The sequence below is a fragment of the Leptinotarsa decemlineata genome, unplaced genomic scaffold (genome assembly GCF_025532065.1).
Source record: "Leptinotarsa decemlineata unplaced genomic scaffold, Ldec_3_MD MMD2_tig00000505_RagTag_RagTag, whole genome shotgun sequence".
Taxonomy (NCBI): Eukaryota; Metazoa; Arthropoda; class Insecta; order Coleoptera; family Chrysomelidae; genus Leptinotarsa; species Leptinotarsa decemlineata.
In genome coordinates, this window is record NW_027412549.1 from 20386890 (window position 1) to 20407736 (window position 20847).

General features: G+C 35.8%; 1 protein-coding gene across 1 annotated transcript in view; it reads left to right on the top strand.

The window, feature by feature from the left end:
• The window catches only part of LOC111516017 (alpha-tocopherol transfer protein), a 30277-nt gene extending 13280 nt beyond the window's left edge, over positions 1–16997 (top strand). The window contains exons 5-7 of the mRNA XM_074174165.1: positions 4485–4595; positions 10404–10506; positions 16604–16997. Of these exons, the coding sequence (XP_074030266.1) occupies positions 4485–4595; positions 10404–10506; positions 16604–16752 (363 nt within the window). The 3' untranslated portion in view covers positions 16753–16997. The remainder of the gene's footprint in view (positions 1–4484; positions 4596–10403; positions 10507–16603) is intronic.
• Positions 16998–20847: the final 3850 nt, after the last annotated feature.

Genomic DNA, 20847 nt, shown 5'->3' on the forward strand with positions numbered 1-20847 from the left:
AATGTGATTACGAAAAATACTTTTCGAATACATTTGCATAAAATTGTACAAATACTATATTTTGGGCATGTAGAAACATTTATTGCTGGTATTGGCCAGTTTTAATTTAATGCCACGAAAACTCAGGCATTTCTATACTTTTGATGGGGGTCAAAATGGGCACCAATATGTCTTGGGCTGCTTCTCAAAAACATGGAACGTTATTTCGAATCAGAAAATTGTACACACCTCAGTAACTTTTGATGCTTCACTCACCACCCCATGCTATTTAAATTTTTCGAAAAGGTTCCTCCCTTCCGGGAAGGGAAGAGATGTTCATACTCAAATGTACATTGTAGAAATTCAAAATCGACGTGTCCTGATGACTTTCCTGACAAGAGTCCAGGAAAGAGCTAGATAGGGGGGGGGAGGTAACAATGATGCGCACTGTATATTAGGTTTCATCAATCTATATCGGCCTGAATTGTTTTTCCCAATCATAAAATTTATATATCAAATTATCTGTGTCTCTCCATTCTCTCTCTCTTCACTCAAACATGTTATCGCTTTCAATTGAAATTAAATAAATTAAAATCATGTGGTTACCGAAATTCGATAAAATACACTTACTGCAACATACTCAAAACTTATTTCATGTTGAGGCATCGATACTAAGGAAGTGAGCAAAAACCATAGCAATATTCTTTTTAGATGATATCCTTAAAAACTGTAAATGATTTCCGTGGCAACGTTAGTTTAAAACGCCTTGTCAACTTCTTTTGTATGTTACAATATCAGTTGTCAATATTTTAATTTGAGTTTGAAGTTCGTTAACTTCAAGTCTGACAAATGGTTAGATTAACGGAAACACATAAAATAACAGTTTTACAAATGATTGATTAAGGAAATAAAACCTGAACACAACAGGAAGAAGCTCGCTTACATGAGAAATTTCTTAATTTACTGCCCATATTTCAAGGTAAAATAAGCAAAATAGAGAAGAAGTTTTGCGAGCTTGGTCATGTGGGGTAGATAAAAAAAGCAGCTGCCAATGCAATGAGTGATGAACTCAAATTAGATGTGATGCTTGAGTTTGAGGAAAACCCATATACATCGAATAGACAGGCATCTACTACATTCAATGTTAGCCATACATCGATAGTAAATATATCTAAAGAAAAAAATACATTCCTATGAAATGATACCTACTCAAGAGCTCATGGAAGACGATTTTGATAAAAGAACTTATTTTTGTAAGCAAATGATGGAGATGTTGGATAACAATAGCATCCAATTAGAAGACGTTATGTTTTCTGATGAATGTACTTCGTGTTTCTAGACGGTCATGCTGAACGGCAAAATTGCCGCTACTGGTCAACGGAAAATTATCACTGGATGAGAGAAGAACACACGCAATACCCTCAAAAGGTTAATGTTTGGACAGGGATTATAAAAAACCATATATCTGGTATCTTTTTCATCGAAGGCAACTCGAATGGCGATAATTATTTGGCACTATTTCAAAATTATGGCATTACAAGTTTAGCAAATTTATGTCCTGCTCCAGGAAACCGTCAAGTTTCAGTGAATACGATATGATTTCATCAGGATGGAGCACCACCAGATCACCAAGTTAATGTCCGGCAATACCCCGAAACAACATTTCGCAATTGGTGGATAGGGAGGCGAGGATCGATTGAATGGCCAGTGCTATCACCTGATCTTTCATCATTAGATTTCTTTTCATGAGGATATGTGGAGAGCAATGTGTACAAAACTGAACCTTCAGATTTAAATAACGCTCGCGAATAGGTCGGCCACGCCTGATATGTTAAATAATGTTAGAAGACAGTATTATTTGAGATTAGGATGTTGCCAAGACGTTCGTGGTGAACACCTACTCCGTTAACATCCATAGTTATTTTTCGTATTCTACATTTCATTACGTTTTGTATAACATTTTAGTTTTGGAGTGTATTTTATCGAATTTCGATAACCACCTGAGTTCAATTAATTTTTTCTTAATTGTTGCAATAAACTTGAAAGCGATAACATTTTTGAATAGAGAATGAAGAAACCTTTCAAACGATATATCACAGACCTATAAAGTATTTCCAATACCAATTGGAACAGCACAGAGAAGAAATTCCCGCCTCGACATAGGCGTCGGAATATTATTTTTCAGTGTTAGTTTTTCAGTTACTTATTCTTACAATCATAGCAATTGATCACCCCATGAAAAAGTTATCTCAACTGAATTTTTCCACCATGGGTAATTATGGAAAACTTCGAAATTTAAGGCAGTCGATTTCCGAGTCGAAAACTCTGAAATACAATGAAAACACAAATCATCACACCGAATTCTCGTCAAACATATATTTACAAAATAATAGAGGCCAACAAAGTTGCTAGAAAAATCAAAATTCTTCTTCGCTATATTCGGATGAGGCGGAATCATCATCGAGTTTAATAACGATCTGATTTATGAAACTTTGCACATAATATTTGTTCTCTTATTTTAAAACGTGGGCCACAAATCACTATTACCTACTTCATTCACAATTCGTCTTATATTGTCAAGCACTACAACATTCAAAGTCGGTGACTGATTATATTTCCGCAAGCTTTCTTTAATTTTGGCCCAAACCATTCCAATTGGATTGAACACACAATAGTATGGAGGCAAACGTAAGAGAATATGACCACATATTTCACACATCGAATCAATAATATACTTTTTTTAAATTACGTTGTTTAATAGTCGCCAGTAATACCTTCTTTGTTGGAATCTTTTTTTCCGCTTTTTGAACTATTGTTGACAAATTAATTTGCAAGTGATGGTTCCAATAGTTTATTACCGAAGAATCAATTAAGATAATCATCATTAAACAAACAAAATCCACATCGGACCAAAAAACTTTAGGTATATAAACAGCTAACCCTTGTCTCTAGATTCAGTATCAATTTACTTCTCCTGAAGATGCTAACCTTGTTAGCGAAACGCGCGTCGAGTGCAAAAATATCAGTTTGGTGTTAGGGTAATTGATTTCTAGAAAAAGTTTTCAAAAATCGGTTTGCAAAACCACTCACTACCTCACCTAACCACACGAACACACGGCACTGATAAAGAAATATTGTGAAACGGACAAAAAATTAGTATTCAGCGAGTCCAGCTAGCCGAGCCTTTACTCCTCAACTACATTTGATAGCACGTTTACCAACTATCTGGGCGACTAGGAGCCACAGGCAAAAAATTTTTTGACTGTACTCTTATTTTTATTGCCGTTCCAATTAGAAATGGATAGACTATGCTTCCCATTTAAAAAATTGGTGGTTGTACCAGTCATTCGAAGGGGGTTGAAGGTAGTGGTGGCGTTTTTACGTGTAAGAATATCCAATTATAATTCACATTCGACGTATTTCGAGATTTTTTTCAAATATGTACAGTAACCGAAATAATGAATTTATTCCATTTGGCTTTCACACACTGTATAGTCAGTGGGCGTACTTGAAGATGGGCTATAATTCAAATCATCTAAAGGAACAATTCATTCAGGCCATTCCCAACTCCCTACACTGTAGGTTAATGGAATGACATCTATCAGAAAACAATTACTCCCCTGGCTAATACCACGAAGGGTGTTGGATTATATCCGACAGGTGTTAGGGCAGGAATCTTCACTGAACTTATTCTTGTATATGCTGTTGGCGATACCACTGCCGTAATAGATTTGCGATTATTCGAACACACTCGCAAACCGGTTTTGGGCTGTTTGGCTACTTGTCAGTGCAGGGTAGTGTCTATCATCAATATAAGGAATTCAATTTTCAATTATCCAAAATCATCGACTATATGTTGATATTAGACATTATCTTGCACTGACGAGTGGCCAAATAATCCGAAACCGGTCTGCGAGTGTGTTCCAATAATTTATAATTCATTTTGGCAGATGTATCGCTAACAGCATATGCAGGAAAAACTTCAGTGAAGAATCCTGCACCTGCCGAATATAATCCAACGCGCTTCGTGGTATTGGCCAGGAAAGTAGTTGTTTTCTGATAGGTATCATTCAAATACCTAAGGAATCTTCAGTTGCCGCATTCTAATTCTACCTAACCAACAAGGAAGTGCGTCTTCAATGTTTTGTCAAAACTGCTTACGTCATGGAGTTCGCTAAAACGAGTCCAAATAAATATTTTTACATGAATATTGAGTAATACAGATAAAATCAATGGTGAACAATGTTCAAAGCGATAAAATCGCTGTCGCTGTCGAAAACGTTTAGTGATATCATGAAACCTCGAATATTTTCATAAGTGTTCGTCACTCCATAATGGAAGCTTATTCACAAGTTTCAAATAAATGGTGAGAATTAATGTCCAACCAAGATTTGTGAGAATATCAAAATCATGAAACTTTCGCGAAATGACAAAATTGCTTTGAGCTAATTCTCAAATCATATATGACTTTAAACATTTTTTTTTTCATTCAATTTGAATTTCAGAAAGCATTCACAACGAGAGTGGTAGCAATACATCTCATCAATGCACCATTGTTCTTGGATCAGGCAATATTTCTGATAAAATCTCTTATCAAACCAAAGGTAGCCAATAGGGTAAGTACAATGAAATCGTATTTAAGATTTATTCCATTTTATTATGGTGAAGATAATTTGTGCACCATGAGAGATACAAATTCGTTCGAATTAGAAAAATTCGGTTATTTTTGAGCGTAATTGAATTAATCTCAAAAATTTATGAAACCCCGACTGAGTTTGATTCATGAGTGACGCTGTTGCCAAAGAGGCTAAGTTATAGCGAGTGATTATTGTTTCCGATCCATTTAAGAAGGTGAAATTGGCGATGGTTTTTTGTATAAAGTTTGGACCAATTTCAGTTCTCAGCAACTTTACGAAGCTCTTGGAAGTGATTATGTACAACCACATATATCTGTCAACCAATCATATTATTTCCGATCATCAACATGGTTTCATGAATTATAGATCCATAATCAGTAAATTGGTTGTTTGATATCAGCTTTTATTTGAAACACTGGACCGTAGGAGGCAGGTTGGTGTGGTGTACACCAAATTTCGATGAAATTAGTCATGCGATTCTCATTCATAAACTTTCTGGTATGGGTTTCAACGAAATCTACAGAGTGTAACTGAATAAGTGTTGAACATTCAAGGAAGTGATTCCTAATCGAAAAAAAAATAGGATCTTTCATATAAAGAAACTTCATTGGAGCATCTCTTGTACATACAGCCCCTTAAAAGGGGTACATAAAATTTGTATAACAATTTTTTTCACAAGCACTGAAAGTTACAATATTGAAATTGATTTGACGTTTTGTACTATCAAAAAGACACTTAGCCAGTTAATTATTTGGTTTTCCCCATGGTTGCAAGGGGTGGAAAACGCAACCCCGAAAATTTATTTCCAATGTAACTTTTTGTCTTATAATTTGTTCACCATTTGAAAATTCATTTCCGATAGCCTGTTTCCTTCATATTCATGTATCATTCATATTCATATTTTGTAGTTAGTACCTGCATTTACCGATTGAAGGGTAATAAACAAAACTAATTTATTAATAACAAAACACACAACATGTAGAAATGATAGTAAATGTCAATATATCTATGTCTATCTTCAGACATTACGCATGCTTCTAGACGTATTCGCTCATATATTCCTGGAGTCTCTCTGATTACCCTGCACGCATCGATGATGCGGTTTCTCAATTCCTCTACATCGCGAACAGGAGTACGATAAACCAAATTCTGTGAATGACTGCAAATAGAGCAATCGAGAGGATTGAGATCCGGGGATCGAGTGGGCCGGTTCTGTAGTCTTCCTCGACCTATTCACTGATTTGCATATGTTTCAGTTAAATGCTGACGTGCTACTTGACTGAAATGGGCGGGAGCCCCATCATGCATAAAAAACATATCCCTTCTGTCGCCCAAAGGAACTTCCTCCAGCAGTACTGGATGCACTTCTCTTAAAAATTGAACGTATGGCTCACCATTCAATTGAGGAGGTAGAAAATGAGGCTCAGTTAAATCATCCCCAATAACTCCGAGCCACACGTTAAGAGAAAACTGTTCTTGATGGTTAGTTTCGACAATAGCGTGAGGGTTTTCATCAGACCATATGTGGTAATTATGAAAATTAGTAATTTTGTCCCGAGAAAAACTACATTCAGAAAGTCACAATTTCTTTCAATCATTTCCAGAATCCAATTGCAAAATTCAAGACGGTTCGGAAAGTCTCGCGGTAACAGTGCCTGTACTCGTTGCAGATGGTGAGGGTATGAGAGTTGTTCCTTGAAAATCCGAGATACCGTCATATGATCAACATTCAGCTGGAAAGCAATCTTTCTAGTATTATTAGTAGGTTGTTCTTCAATCAAATTAGGTACTGCTTCCTCAAGCTGTGGTGTTCGTACTTCTCCATGACAACCACAATCCTGCGTTCTTTTGTCGAATGAACCATATTCTCGAAATCGTTGATGAAGTCGAACAAATATTCTATGTGAAGGATGCTGCCGTTGAGGATACATTTCAGCATATCTTCTAGAAGCTTCTAACCCATTCTCCTGCGACAGACCGTAAACGTAATGCATATCGGCCATTTCCTCATTTGTGTATGCCACATAAGAAGTGAATTATTTAAGTAACAAATTAAGAACAGAACAACAATACACAATTAGTATTAATTCAATTTCGAAAATTCACAAACTGACAGCGTCATACCAATTTAATTTTCACTATCGCTAATAGCGACCTACTAGATAGATTAGTTTCGTATTTTCGCATTTATGACGATGTAAATCTGTAGTTGTTCCTAAAATAAGTTTTTGCTGCGAAGTGGTTCATTTTGGGCACAAAACCCAAGAGACATTTTTTGTTTAGAATGAAACAGGCTATCGGAAATAAATGGTAAATGAATAATAAGACAAAAAGTAACATTGGAAATAAATTTTAGGTGTTGCGTGTTATACAAATTTTATGTACCCCCTTTAAGAGGCTGTATCTCAACAAGGGATGCGCCAATGAAGTTTCATTAAATGAAAGATCCTATCTTTTTTTCGATGAGAATGCACCTCCTTGAATGTTTCACACTTATTTAGTTACACCCTGTATATTTATCTTTCAAAATCATGTCTTGATCAGAGCAAACAGTATATCTACTATGATGGTTCATTACATATATTCATTTTGTCATAAGTGGAGTTCCTCAAAGATTCAATCTTAGACCATTATTTTTTTTACTACTCATGAATGATCCATGCAATAATCACATTGATTTTATTGTTAACTCTGCCTATCACTCTCACTGTTTCATTGTCAGAAATTTTTGGAACTTTAATATTATTTGATCTCTTACTTCCCTTTATTTGAGCTCAATAAGATCAAGGTTAGAATACGGGTCCTCGATATGGAATCACATTTGTAATGTAAACAGTATCATATACAGGGTGTTCCTTAAATACAAGCTAATATTCAAGGAGGTAATTCTTAGACCCATTTTGAGGATAAAACGTCCTATGAACGTATGTCCTAAACGCCTTAAATTTTGAGATACAGGGTGGCAAAGTTTTCAAAAATAATCAGTTTTTTAATAATAACTGAGATAATTTTGTAGACATCTTTGGCATATTTGGTACATATCTTCCATGCTTCGAGACGCATTTTTTGATGTACAATTTTCTTGATTTTCTCTGCCAGTGGCGTACGTACGAGTTTTGAAATGTATATTTTTGGCGAAAAAAATACTACGCCACTGCTTTATCTTGAATTAAAAATTATTTTTTAAAATCTCCAGACATTTTTGAGCACATTTGATTTGCTGGGTTTCCTTTGTCCGACGCATGTTTTTCGCCCAAAAAATTAAAAATCGCTCTACTTAAGGATAAATTCCTTAAAAATCTGAAGCGGTATCGTGCATCGACTGAAAGCAAAATAAGATATTAGATGTGTTACAAAATAATTGGGGATCTAAAAGGTATTTGTTTGTTATCAGATGCACTGTTCTCAATTAAAATTACGTCATAACGCAGCACCGCTTAATAATTTTTGAAAACATAAATTTAGTTATCCTGGAAGAAATGACGTGTAGCGGAATTTATTTACTGCACCTCTTGGAAATATGAAGTTTGTCGATATGTGATTTCTTTCGAAGATTAAAATCAGAAAAAACAGCCTACCCACCATAGCAATAAAAAACGAATTCTCTGTATGTACGAACGTCAGTAGCTAATATTGATGTTGGTTTAAAGTAAGGTGTTGGTGTTGAAAACTGTCACAGCGCGTTTTGATTGATTTTGAAGTGTTATTGAAGTTATTTTGGTAGACCGCTGTTTTTCTGAATATCAGTAAATATGGTAAATTATACCGTAATTATACCGTAAAGTATTCCGCCATATGCGGAAATGGCGCAAATTCATTACTAATATGGCCTTGCAGATGGTAATGCAACAGAAGCCAGGCGCATTTATCAGGAAAGATATCCTTATCGTGCCTTACCAGATAGCCGAACCTTTTCAAATATTCATCGTCGACTTGGGAAACTGGTAGTTTCAAGAAAGGGACGCCGGAAGGTAGACCTCGTGTAGTAAGAACTGAAATTGAGGAAGCGGTGCTTCAAGAAATTCAGGAACATCATGAGACGAGTACGAGGAAGATCGCTAGAGCTCTGGATATTTGTCATCAAATTGTTTGGCGTATTTTGGTTGATTTTTTGTCATACCTATACCAAATTTCAAGAGTGCGGGCATTACTCCCCAGAGATTTTCCACAGCGTGTGAACTTCAGTCAATGGTATCTACAAAGTATTGCACTAAATCCGCAGTTTGAGACAAATTCTGTTCACAGACGAAGCAAATTTTTCTCGGAATGCCATTCAAAATTTCCATAACAATCATGTGTGGGCTGAAGAAAACCCCCATGCAATAACCGAAACCCATTTCCAACACCAATATTCGGTTAATGTATGGGCAGAAATTATAGGTGATCATCTAATAGGCCCATTTTTTCTACCAGGACGCCTTGATGGTCGTTTTTATTTACACTTTCTCGAAGAAGACTTACCTGGGTTATTGGAAGATGTGCCATTTGCGTTAAGGAATCGAATATGGTACATGCACGATGGCGCCCCTGCTCATTTCAGTGTAATTGTCCGAAACCATTTAAATACAGTTTGTCCTAATCGTTGGATAGGTCGCGGAGGACCTCAGCAATGGCCAGCAAGATCCCCCGATCTCAACAGTTTAGATTTTTTCATGGGGTCACCTTAAAACTCTTGTGTATAAAACTCCCGTTGAAACTTTAGAAGATTTAAGAGAGCGAATAGTTGCCTCGTGTGAAACTATATGAAATACGCCGGGAATATTTGAACGGGTGCGTAATTCCATGCGTAGAAGGGCGGAAGCATGCATACTAAGTGCAGGTGGCCACTTCCAACAATTTTCATAATCAGTTTTGGTATTATTACCAATTAACAAATTTGTCACAAAATAAAATAAAACTCGTTTTTGTGAGAAATTTATTTTTTTGCAAATTATGTTTTCAAATATTCTTAGGGAATTGGTAATGCGTTATGAAGCAATTTTCAGATTCTCATTCATTTTAGAATTGATCTAATTTCTTAATTTGCTTTCTGTCGATTTTTATATTTTTGAGTGAAAATCATGCGTCGGACAAAGAAATACCAGTAGATCAAATTTTCTCAAAAATGAATGAGGATTTTAAAAATGATTTTATTTCGGAAAGAAAGCATTGGCGTAGTAATTTTTCCCTAAAAATATTCAATGCGAAACCCGTAGGGATGCCACTGTTTGAAAAAATACAAATTTGTGTACATCAAAAAATGCGCCTTGAGGCATGGAACATATGTACCAAATATGCCAAAGATGTCTACAAAATTATCTCAGTTATTATTAAAAAACTGATTATTTTTGAAAACTTTGCCACCCTGTATCTCAAAAGTTGAGGCGTTTAGGACATTCGTCCAGTAGGAAGTTTTTTCTTAAAATGGGTCTAAGAATTACCTCCTCAAATATTAGCATGTGTTTAAGGAACACCCTGTATAAAATAATGAAAAAGGCCAAAAGAAGTTCTTGGAATTCTTAAGTTCTGAAACTACTGACGTGGATCCTTAAAGAAATTGCAATCATTTCATCTTGTATGTTTTGAAAAGAGAAGAAAACAAGCATCAGTTTTTTCAACATGAATTGTTTAATTGTGAAATTGATTCTCCGAAATTATTTTCTACAATAGATTTTCTTGTACCAAAATCAACATCTACAAAAAATGACATTTTTTTTGTGCAACAGAGCTCAAACCAATTCAAAATCTCCACAAAGTGTTATTTGAATTAAAAATGATTCATATACTGAGAGAAAATTTTCATTTCAGATATTCGTTCATAAAGACATGAAGTCAGTTGTTGAATCGATAGACAAAAATATACTGCCGAAAGACTATGGAGGTTATGAAGATTCGTTAGAAGAATTGGAAGGTGGGTTACACATTTTTTAATTTTTTTATAGGGATATTTGATAAACGTTTCATGATAAGAACGTTTCTTCAGTACCATTTTGCTGTTTGAAACATTCATCATAAGAAATGAATATTCGAAAAATTGAAACATTTCTTCTCTTTGAATTCTACTTGTTTCAACAAATTCGATTCCTGATTCAAATCTTATAAGAGAAATCATTTCAGCAGAAGTACTTTCGTAACATTTCTAAATTCGCATTTCTTGATGAACTGAAATGTCTTCTATATCTTCTGATACCACCAAGTTTATAAGTGGTAGACGAGTAGAAGAAAGCGATACAGATTTGGTGAATAGGTTAGGTTAGGTCCAAAGTGAGTGGGTCTATTTGACCCTCCATCACAACCTACAAGGGATTATTGTGACTCACACCTATTCACACTCGACCAAATAAAACCAGCTTCTTAACGAAATAGAATAGTTTGTATGGTGAGTGGTCTTTCAGGGCAGATGGTGAGAGTACTGCTCTGCTGAACTCTAAAAACCTGATTCAGTCCCCAGCGGGGCAGGCACAAATTATGTGCTCTGCTGTTTCATCATTTGCCAAACAGAGGCGATTCACCCTGTCTTCCGACAGCCCTAGTCTCTGCATTTGATGATTCGAATGACAGTGAGTAAGAAGGGCTTAAACTTCTCTGAAGAGGTGAAATACCTTGGTACTATCCTCGACAGAGTAGAGCAAAAAAAGCATATGTGGCTTATGAGCAATGTCGGAGGACAGTGGATGCTCATGGGATCTTTCACCACGTGTGGTCACCTGGATAATAAGACCTTTGTTAATGTACAAAGCTATTGCATGCGGACGCTGAGTTCTACAAGCAACGGCCATCCAAAAATTACATCAAATATAGCGACTGGCTTGTTTAAATATCACAGGCGCCATGAGAATATCACCAACCACGGCAATGAAATTAATTACTGGTCTGATCCCTCTGGACCTGTACGTTAAGGAGGTTGCGTTAATGGTCATGTGTGTACCTCAGAGACAGATGGACGTAAGTCCAAAAGCAGCGTTCTCTAAAGATTCATCCTTTATTATTAGGGACGGTTATAAGAGCGTAAGTTCTAAGCTTTATTCGAGCCAAAAGAACGTAAGTCCATTTAATACCTAATGGCAGTAGTTTCGATAGATAGTGTTCTGTTCCAAGTCCAGTTACCCTCTTGTTTTAGCTTGCCAGTGGTTAGGTTTAGTCACGATAACCATATGAGAATGTTGTGTATGACTAATATTCTCTAGAAAAAAATTTTTGTTCGCAACTTATTTTAATGAATATATTATTTTTCAATAAAAATAGCATACCTACCCCTAATATTATTAGGTTTCATTATACCTACATTGGATGTTATTGTATTAATCATCAATACCAAACCCCACATTGATGTAGGGTAGTTATTCATTTATGATACCTGAAACAGTGGATATAAATGGATGTTCTTAAGTTATTGTATTCATTTGAAAAAGCTTTGTGAAGATCGAATTATTGTCTCGTGTGTAGTTTATATTATTATAAAGAGTGTATATTTGGTGTATAACAGGGTGTTCACGTATATTCTGGAATATTGAAAGATGAGTGGAAGCAGAGGCAGATTGATTCTGTCAATGATCGAAAGTGATATTAATCAACAAGAAAATTCACTTCCAAGAGAATCGAGTCCGGTTCCATCGCTAACAGGAACCATTTTTGATAACAACAAGGAACCATTTTTGATATCCCGTGTAGTGTGGTTGCAGCTTCGCAAAGGTGACAGCAAGTTGTACTATAAAACAAGTTTTGCAGATGAGGCCTTCAAAACTGTCGAATTCAAAAGAAATCTAAGAGGAAGGGTCGTTATGCCAGCGGCGATACCAAAAGTGAGAAAAACAAAGAAGAAAATAAGTAACGAGAAATACAAAGATCTCATGAATTTGATGCAGTGGGTTCCTGAAGAATATAGAGCCTTCTTCGAAAAGCTTCCACATGGAGAGACGAAAGGAAACTTTCCTGAGGATGACTCCACTGTTCTGGAGTAATGAAATATTATTTTGTAGTTCGTCTATATTTTTTTATGTTGATTAAAAATTTTAAATGAATGCTTGCGTAGTTATGTTTACTCAAAACGACGTAATGATCATTTTTTATAATATATCTTATTATCACTAAGTCCCAAAAAGATTCTTGATATAGAGCCATAATGGCGTAAGTCCTTTCCTGCCTAATTTAAACCACGATAATTATATCAATTGTAAATTATTCACACAAAAATTGTCCATGAATGAATGAGGTACGACCCTTTCAATGTTTTTGTTGAATTTTGATATGATATCTCGAACAATAGCTTTGTAGCTTAACGATGAAATTATTATTTTCACTTTCATTGGTCTGCAGTGAAGTTAGCACAATGTGACTTACGTCCATCTGGCTCTGAGGTACAGATGTTACAATTGCGTTGGTGTAAACCTAGAAGTGTGATTAGGTCAATTGAGGCTAAGCCTATGACGAGAAGCATTTACTACGCAATCTGTACTGCAGGCAACAAAATACAAGCCTACAAAATACAAATAAAATAAAACACAGAGTCAGATGCTACAAATGCAATACGCATATATAAAGACGGCTCAAAAATCAAAGAAGGTTTAGAATGTGAAGTGTACTCCAGATCACTGAGCCTGAGGATTGAGTGGGTAATGGGAATTAATACCAGCGTGATCCAAACAGAACCGGCTGGTATCTCAATCGCCATAAAAAAATAACCAGGAAAGGAATTTCTGGTAACAACAATCTGCACTTTTAGCAGACAAGCCCTATTAGCCTTGAACAGACAACGTGTTACCTTAGAGCTAGTACTAAAGTACCACCAAGATTTAGCCAAAGCCTCGGTAGATAATAACATTATCTTGAGGTGGTTTGGAAGGCATGACAGAAGTGAAGGTAATCGCATTGTCGACTCTTTAGCCAAGGAATCGGCTGGACTGAGAATTTCAGGACTAGTGGCACCTACGGCCTGATGACTTCGACAATTGCGGAACTAGCAAAACGTCACACCCACGCTCAATCCCCAAAGGGATGGGATGAAATAAAAGAATGCAATCTGGCCAGGAACAATAGGATTTATGACTGGCCACTGTTAACTGAGGAAATACCTCCACAATATGGGGCCAGTGGACATACCTCTATGAAGGATGTGTAAACAACAAGATGAAACTATCAGGCATGTCCTATGCGAATGTCCGGAGTTATCGTCAAAAAGAGAGTGTGTGTTCGGCGAGTCTTGGCCTACACCTGCTGACGTAAAGGAGATGTCTCCCAGAGATCTGTCCACCTTCCTGGAAACGACAGGAAGGACCTAGGAGGACAATTCCTTAGGAGGATGTACAATGGGTCATATGTGGCCTACGTGCTGTGGGCCTACACTCACTCTCCCTACTCTACAGATACAGAAGGCCTTTTAGAGATCGTAGTTCATCCCTACTGTAGTACAACAACTGTTTGGTATAATAAGTATTTGTAGAGTGACATCTTAACATTCTCATCGAAATCATGGCTTTATCAACGACATTACATGTCAACAAATTTATGTGTCACATTGAAGTTTAAAAATAGTCCATTTGTTTCAGAGTGTTAGATATATTTGTATCATCAAGCCAAATGAAATACAATTTTTACTACAAATGAAGTTATGCCAAATAAGGAAAGTTGGTGGAAAATGGCATACTTTCATGGAAAGGAAAATAAATTTTTCAAATAAGTTTGTACGAATTTAAAAAAAAAGTATGTGTGTGTGTACTCATGTACGCACGTAAGTAGTTGGAATTTTTTATATTAATTCTCTATGTGATTTAGTTGATTATTCGTTTAAATTTATTCATGTATTCAAAATATTTTTCGGATAAATTTTGATACTACCTAATGTTGTAATGTGTATAGGACAACCTGACGATATAGTTTATTATTCAAAATTACAAGATCACTCTGAGAAAGAAACACTCAATTTAATTCGATATTCGAGATAATCTATTTTTCCAGACTTATAATTTGTATCTATAATCAATTTATTGATTTATTGGTAAACTCATAACATATTGAGTAATGATGTAAAAATTTACATCACTCCGTGATATAAACAAATATTACATACCATCAAGTAACCTCAAATTCTACAAATGTACTCAAAGTAAAATGTAAGAGGTATTTTCAACACTTATGATGACAGTAAATTATTTTCAAATCAATGAATTGTTAATGAATATTAGTCACCACGAAAAAAATATGTATTTATGTACATTAATATATTATGTATATATATATATATATATATATATATATATATATATATATATATATATATAATATATATATATATATATATATATATATATATATATATATATATATATATAATATATATATATATATATACATATATATATATATATATATATATATATATATATATATATATATATATATATATATATATATATATATTTTATTCAGACTGATACAAAACACATGCTGTAGGGTTGAAAACAATTGAATTGATATCGTGGATATAGTTGCCAGTTCTTATGCAAACATCGAAGATGTCTTTACTTTTACTTTTTTTGAAAAACTGAAATGGTTACTAGTTAACTTCAAATATCGCGACAGGAGACGATTGTGCTGATAACGACCGATCTCAAAGATGGCACGTGGATGTCGTGGTCGGAGTGGAGTCCAAAAGTGTGGTGGTTTTGAAAAAATAAAGTCAGGTTCGGATAAATATTGGATTGAAAGACATTTTGAGAGAACTGACAGCCCCCTATACTAGTAACCAGGCTGGATGTCGACAAATTCGACGAGGTTTTTAGTGCGATGGTAGATGTGTTATTTGTGGAAGTTATAATGATAGGACTGAAGGACATTTAGTAAAAAACCAAGTTATTTCATAACATATAAAGTAAATGAGAAAACTAAGGGTGGCAGCTAGACAGCTGCGCCCCCGGACGAAGCTTTTGTTCACTATGGACTGGAGTCTGGCCAAATGCGCTCGACTGAGAAGCAATGGCTATATAAATTGAAGAAGAAGAAGCTAACTTCAGAGTGTAAGTTTTTCGTGACAGTGCGCGCGCGCATCGTTAGAATCTACACCCATCATTTTCAGTAATGCGCCAAAAGAAGTTCAACTTCAAAAATGATTCTTCTGGATGAAAGCACACAACAAAATGAAAAATTAAAATACAAAACACTAAAAACATTTCAATTTTGCAAGTGCAGCACTTGCTTTTCACATGTGATTCGCCTAGCCAATGCCACCTTGCCATTTATTGTGAATGACTGAAAAGATGTTCCAATTCCGACTCATGATCGAAAGGCCGTGAGTTCGATTCCCGCATTGACCAGATATTTTCCTCGACATAATTTATCTGGTTGAATCTGAGATGATTCTGCAACCGTGTTAGGAATCACACGTTGAAAGGTAAAACTTCGTTAATCCTCAGCTCGCACGAGTTTCTCAACTTCTGAGAGTTATCATTCGTATGGGGGCGACAGCTGATTACCGAAAAAACATATTTTAATTTTGGCTAATTGGTGAACTCTGCAACAAAGTTCTCTGGTTATCAGGCCAAAACCGTTGAGGAAATTTCTCTTTCATATGTATATCATGAGACGCCTATTTTTAGATTATCGAATTCAATCCATACATTTGCAACGTGCTGTATGTATGTTACTTTGGAAACGATGAATCGCCATGTCATGGCGTTCGCCAAATTGGATTCGGTGTATCAGAACTTGATCGATCGTACGTTTTCACAACAACCAAAAGGGTTTGTGAAATTTCAGTTTAATCAAAATGGTTCAGAATTCAGTTTGGGAATTTGTTGTCCAAAATAACTAACATACTGACAGGTCAAGTCAAATTGAAATGTGTTAAAAAATTCATTGACAGTGCTGATGATGAACCTATTATCAAAAACAAGTAGATGGTATCCAAAAAATTTAAATTGGCTAATAGAAATATATATGGAATTCTGTTTAAAAACTCTCATGGATTTTGGATTGTTTCATATATTATCTTTCACTGTTTTTGTTCTTCACAGCTAAATATCTCAAGAAGATGGAGGATCGCAAAGATTTTTTCGACCAGCGGGAGAACTGGGTAGTAATGGAGGACTTGCGACCATCAAAAGTTTCAAATGACGAATTTCTAGGATATTATGGAAATTTCAAAAAATTGGATGTTGACTGATAAATCCTAAAACATCTTCAAAAAGTAGATTGGTGGACTGTAATTCATGTATATTTTCTATTTACCTCATTTGCATTTACTTCTATATACTGTTATACATAATCGTTTAAATTTATGAATTGTATAGTTTCAGCTCACATGCCAATTTTAAAGCACAAGGTGTGTCTTTAATGATATAATCAGTTTCAAGTGGTGATTATTTGTAATATTTCATGAATAAAAACTTGTGGAAAAAATGGAATTTATTACAAGGGGAAAGTACCCACCTTACGTGTCTTTGAAATCTTCCCATTTCAGAACATAATTACCATCGAGAAGTCATTTTGTTGAATATGCTGGGCTGATTATATGATGATAATTTTCACACTCACATCGCGAGTATTCCACACGTTTCTTATTGACTATGGTATCTGTTCGAAACATCATCCATGGGATCAGGAATATCAAGAAATATTGAAGATGGACTAGGCTCTTCTAGGCGGTGACTTCCAACGCCAAGGTTCAACATTGACTGCTGAACAAGTTTTCTTTGTTTTATCAGAGAGGAAAGGAAAATCTTCATAGAATGCTTCTTCCACCAAACGGCGATCAGGAGACTCGTACCAAATAACTACTGATTCAAAACCTCTCTTTCTCCTCACCGCTTTCTTATGCTGAAAATGATTCAGCATTACTTCAATGAGAGATACTGTCCTCTATTATGAATCGAATGTGATGTTTCAGCTCTCTTCATTGACGATGAATTTCCTCATTATATTATCTGCTATGGAAAGTAGTTCTGGCATGCTTCATGAATTACCGCCGAATATCCTTCCACCTGACACAATAGAATACCATATGATCTACGTCATCGTGGTGGTCATAATATGGGCATTCATCAGATTCTACTTTACTAGAGATATATAGGTATTTTCTGCAACACCCCTGTCCAGATATCCTCTCCGTCAGATAGTAATCCCCCTCTCCGTGTGTCCTCCCTCTTCAATCTGCCGTTATTCCAGCTGTTTCACTATCTAGTTGCCAGACTTTCTTTGGTTTCGGGAGGAACTTCAGCTATCACCCCCGCCAATTCTGGTGATAGGTCTGTAATTAGAGCAAATTCTGAAGATCATGTTTCTTCGCAGACTTGTAAGTTTTGATAATAGTAGTAGTGGTTCTTTACGACTGTACGTCAAGCAGGTGCTGCATATAAAATCTGAGAATGGGCCACAGAAAAATGGTCCGTCTATATTCGGGAGGAAACCTGAAAGAGCTGTTACCGTTTTTTCTGCCTCAGTAAATTAGTCTTCTGGACTAGTGTTCTGCCTTTCATAACTGGATGAAATCAGAGCCAAAAGAAGAAACATTCGTAGTCTAAAAGACAGCGCCGTTTAGACCTGCTTTGAGTCTGAACAGTGGTGTTAGGCTGAACCTGGACACCTGCATTGCCGGAAACGGCTATTCTCAAATGGTGAGTTTTTGTATCTGTTCTGTATCAATTATATATATCTCGCAAAGGCGCACCTATGAGATTGGGAAAAAAGAAATAGTATATGATTGACAAGCTCTATGACAAACCATCGTTTATTTCACGGAGCCATTTTTCATCAACATTTTCAGCAGTGATTATTCGATGGTTGTGATGGCAATTTTTACGAATGGCCTGAGGCCTAGCCCAACGAAGAGACTGGTGACACATCTACTGAAATGTTCTACTTCACTACTTCACACATCTTCAAACAGCCGGCCGGTAGTTGGTCGGTTCGACGTGGGTGCTTTGTTCACTCACTCAGTCGGTCGCCGTGTTGGTTGGTGGTTCAAGCCGCAGGCTAAATGATTGATTTTCTGATTGCTATCGTCCAACTGGTGTTAGGAATCACACGTTGAAAGGTAAGACCTCGTTAGTCCTTAGCTCGCACAAGTTTCGACTTCTGAAGTTTATTGTACGTAGGAATGCGACAACTGGTTAACAGAAAATCATTTTTTTATACAACATGTAAAAATACAAGATGATGATATTCCTCCTGAGCGTTCATCAAATATAATGGGAATAACGATTGGAAAATGCTTTTTTTGAATGGGTATTTTTTTGACAACAATTATTTCATTTCCAGCAATTTTGATTTCCTTCCTCAAGGATAACCCGCTAAACTCAAATCGCTGATGTCGTTCTTTGTGTGTATTTTGTTGAACGAATGTTTGTTAATGATGATTTTTTGTTCGATCAATCAATTTTTGGAATTCATCTACGAGTATGATGAAGCTTTTATGAGTTTGTCAGATTTTATCTCATGAAATAATCTGACGCACTGATGAAATGATAGTTCGTAAAAATTCTGTGGAAAATGCAATATTTCTCAGTTGTGTGATTTTTCTAAGAAAATGAACATCACCTCCAATTTTGTTATCGCCAATCACCGTGATGAATAGAAAACGTGAGATCGTCAACCTTCAATGGCGACGGACTGTGAATAGTCATGATTATCCCTAGATGGCTCGAAAAGTTATTGACGTTGCCTACTCAGAACACAACCGAATATGCTATTCTATAGCGAAACACGTGTCGCGGTTTTGTACACTTTCAAGTGGAAATCTCACATTGAATTGTGTTTTTGTTATTCAGAAAATAGAATCAACTCGAAGGTAATGGATATTATTGGAGTTTTATCCCAACACCAAACCGTTATTTTCATTACTTCGACACGTGTTTTGATCACCAAGTGATCATCTTCAAGGTAAAGATTGAACTAAATATATGTACAATATTGTCCCTAAATCTGATGAATAAAATATCATTTCAACAAGCTATATACTATAGTGTTAGGTATTGGTCCACCATCGTCACTCATTATGTTCACTCATTTTTAAATTATCATAGGCATATAGATGTCTGTTGTTGTTGACTTGTTCAACTAATCTTAAAGAACTGATTCGAGTGCGAGTGCTGATTTTTCTCATCTTCCATATTTTAGGCGCACCAAGTATTCTTCTATCTTATTCCTATGGATATTTTAGTCTGTCCATAATATTTTGAATTGCAGTCCGCATATTCAATTTCGTGAATTCCAGACTTTTTCGATTTCTCGACTTTGTGCTTTGGATTTCTTAAAAGGCTCTGTAGTATATGATTTGTTTCAAATACCACCTTTATACCTAGTTCCCTGGATATCTTTCCAAAGTTCTTCTCGTATTGATGGTATGAAACTGAGATATATTCATCTTGGTTTTCGTTTTTTCTAAAAGTCGAGATTTCATCATTCTCAACCAAAACTTTTCATTCCTTTTATTTTAAGAACTAAAAACAACAATAAAAATCAATTGGCGCTCCGGGGCGACTTTATTAATTCCAGTGGCGCATTTGCTTTTTCAGCTGCAGGAAAACCCGGAAAAGCACCACATCATCTGAAGATCTTGATCTAACAATGTCCTCTCTCTTATAAAACAAAATGTAGGGTGTCTCCAGAGGCTCCAATAAATTCAATGCATCACCAGAACACTTCGTGACACGACTATCGTCAAACTTAAACCAGTCCGTTTCTTCTTTGACCAAGGCGTAATAATGACCAACGCCAGAACCACAGTGAACAATGACTGCATGAATATTATAATAGTGATCTGCTAGGTTGAAATGTTCATCTATTTCGAACCTTGCAAAGAGTTTCTTGCTTCCGATAGAGGTTGAGTCTTGTTTGAAAATCATCAGTGTTATTATTAGATTAACTGGAGCCTCAACTATACTTGTTTCCTTATAACAGTCAGTTAGTTTGGCGCATGTTTGACAATACAGTCGATCATCACCTGTTAAAAATTTCATTTTGAGAGGATTTAACAATAAGCTTTGCACGGACTGGTTATTAGTCGTATTAGGAAAAGCTAGATGAAGTTCCAGAAATTCATAAGTTTTTGGTACTTCTTGAACATTTACCACAAAGTAAACAAGTGAGGATTTTTTCAGCAAAAGATTTACAAACAGAAGACGAGATGGGTTGTACGGAATCATTCAGTCCAGAGCGGTCAGGAGTATTGATTTTGATAATATCATCTGCAATACCCCTCGACAAACCGTTACTGACTGCTATTTCCGTTATTGTCCGTTTTTCCTCTGTAAACCTCTCA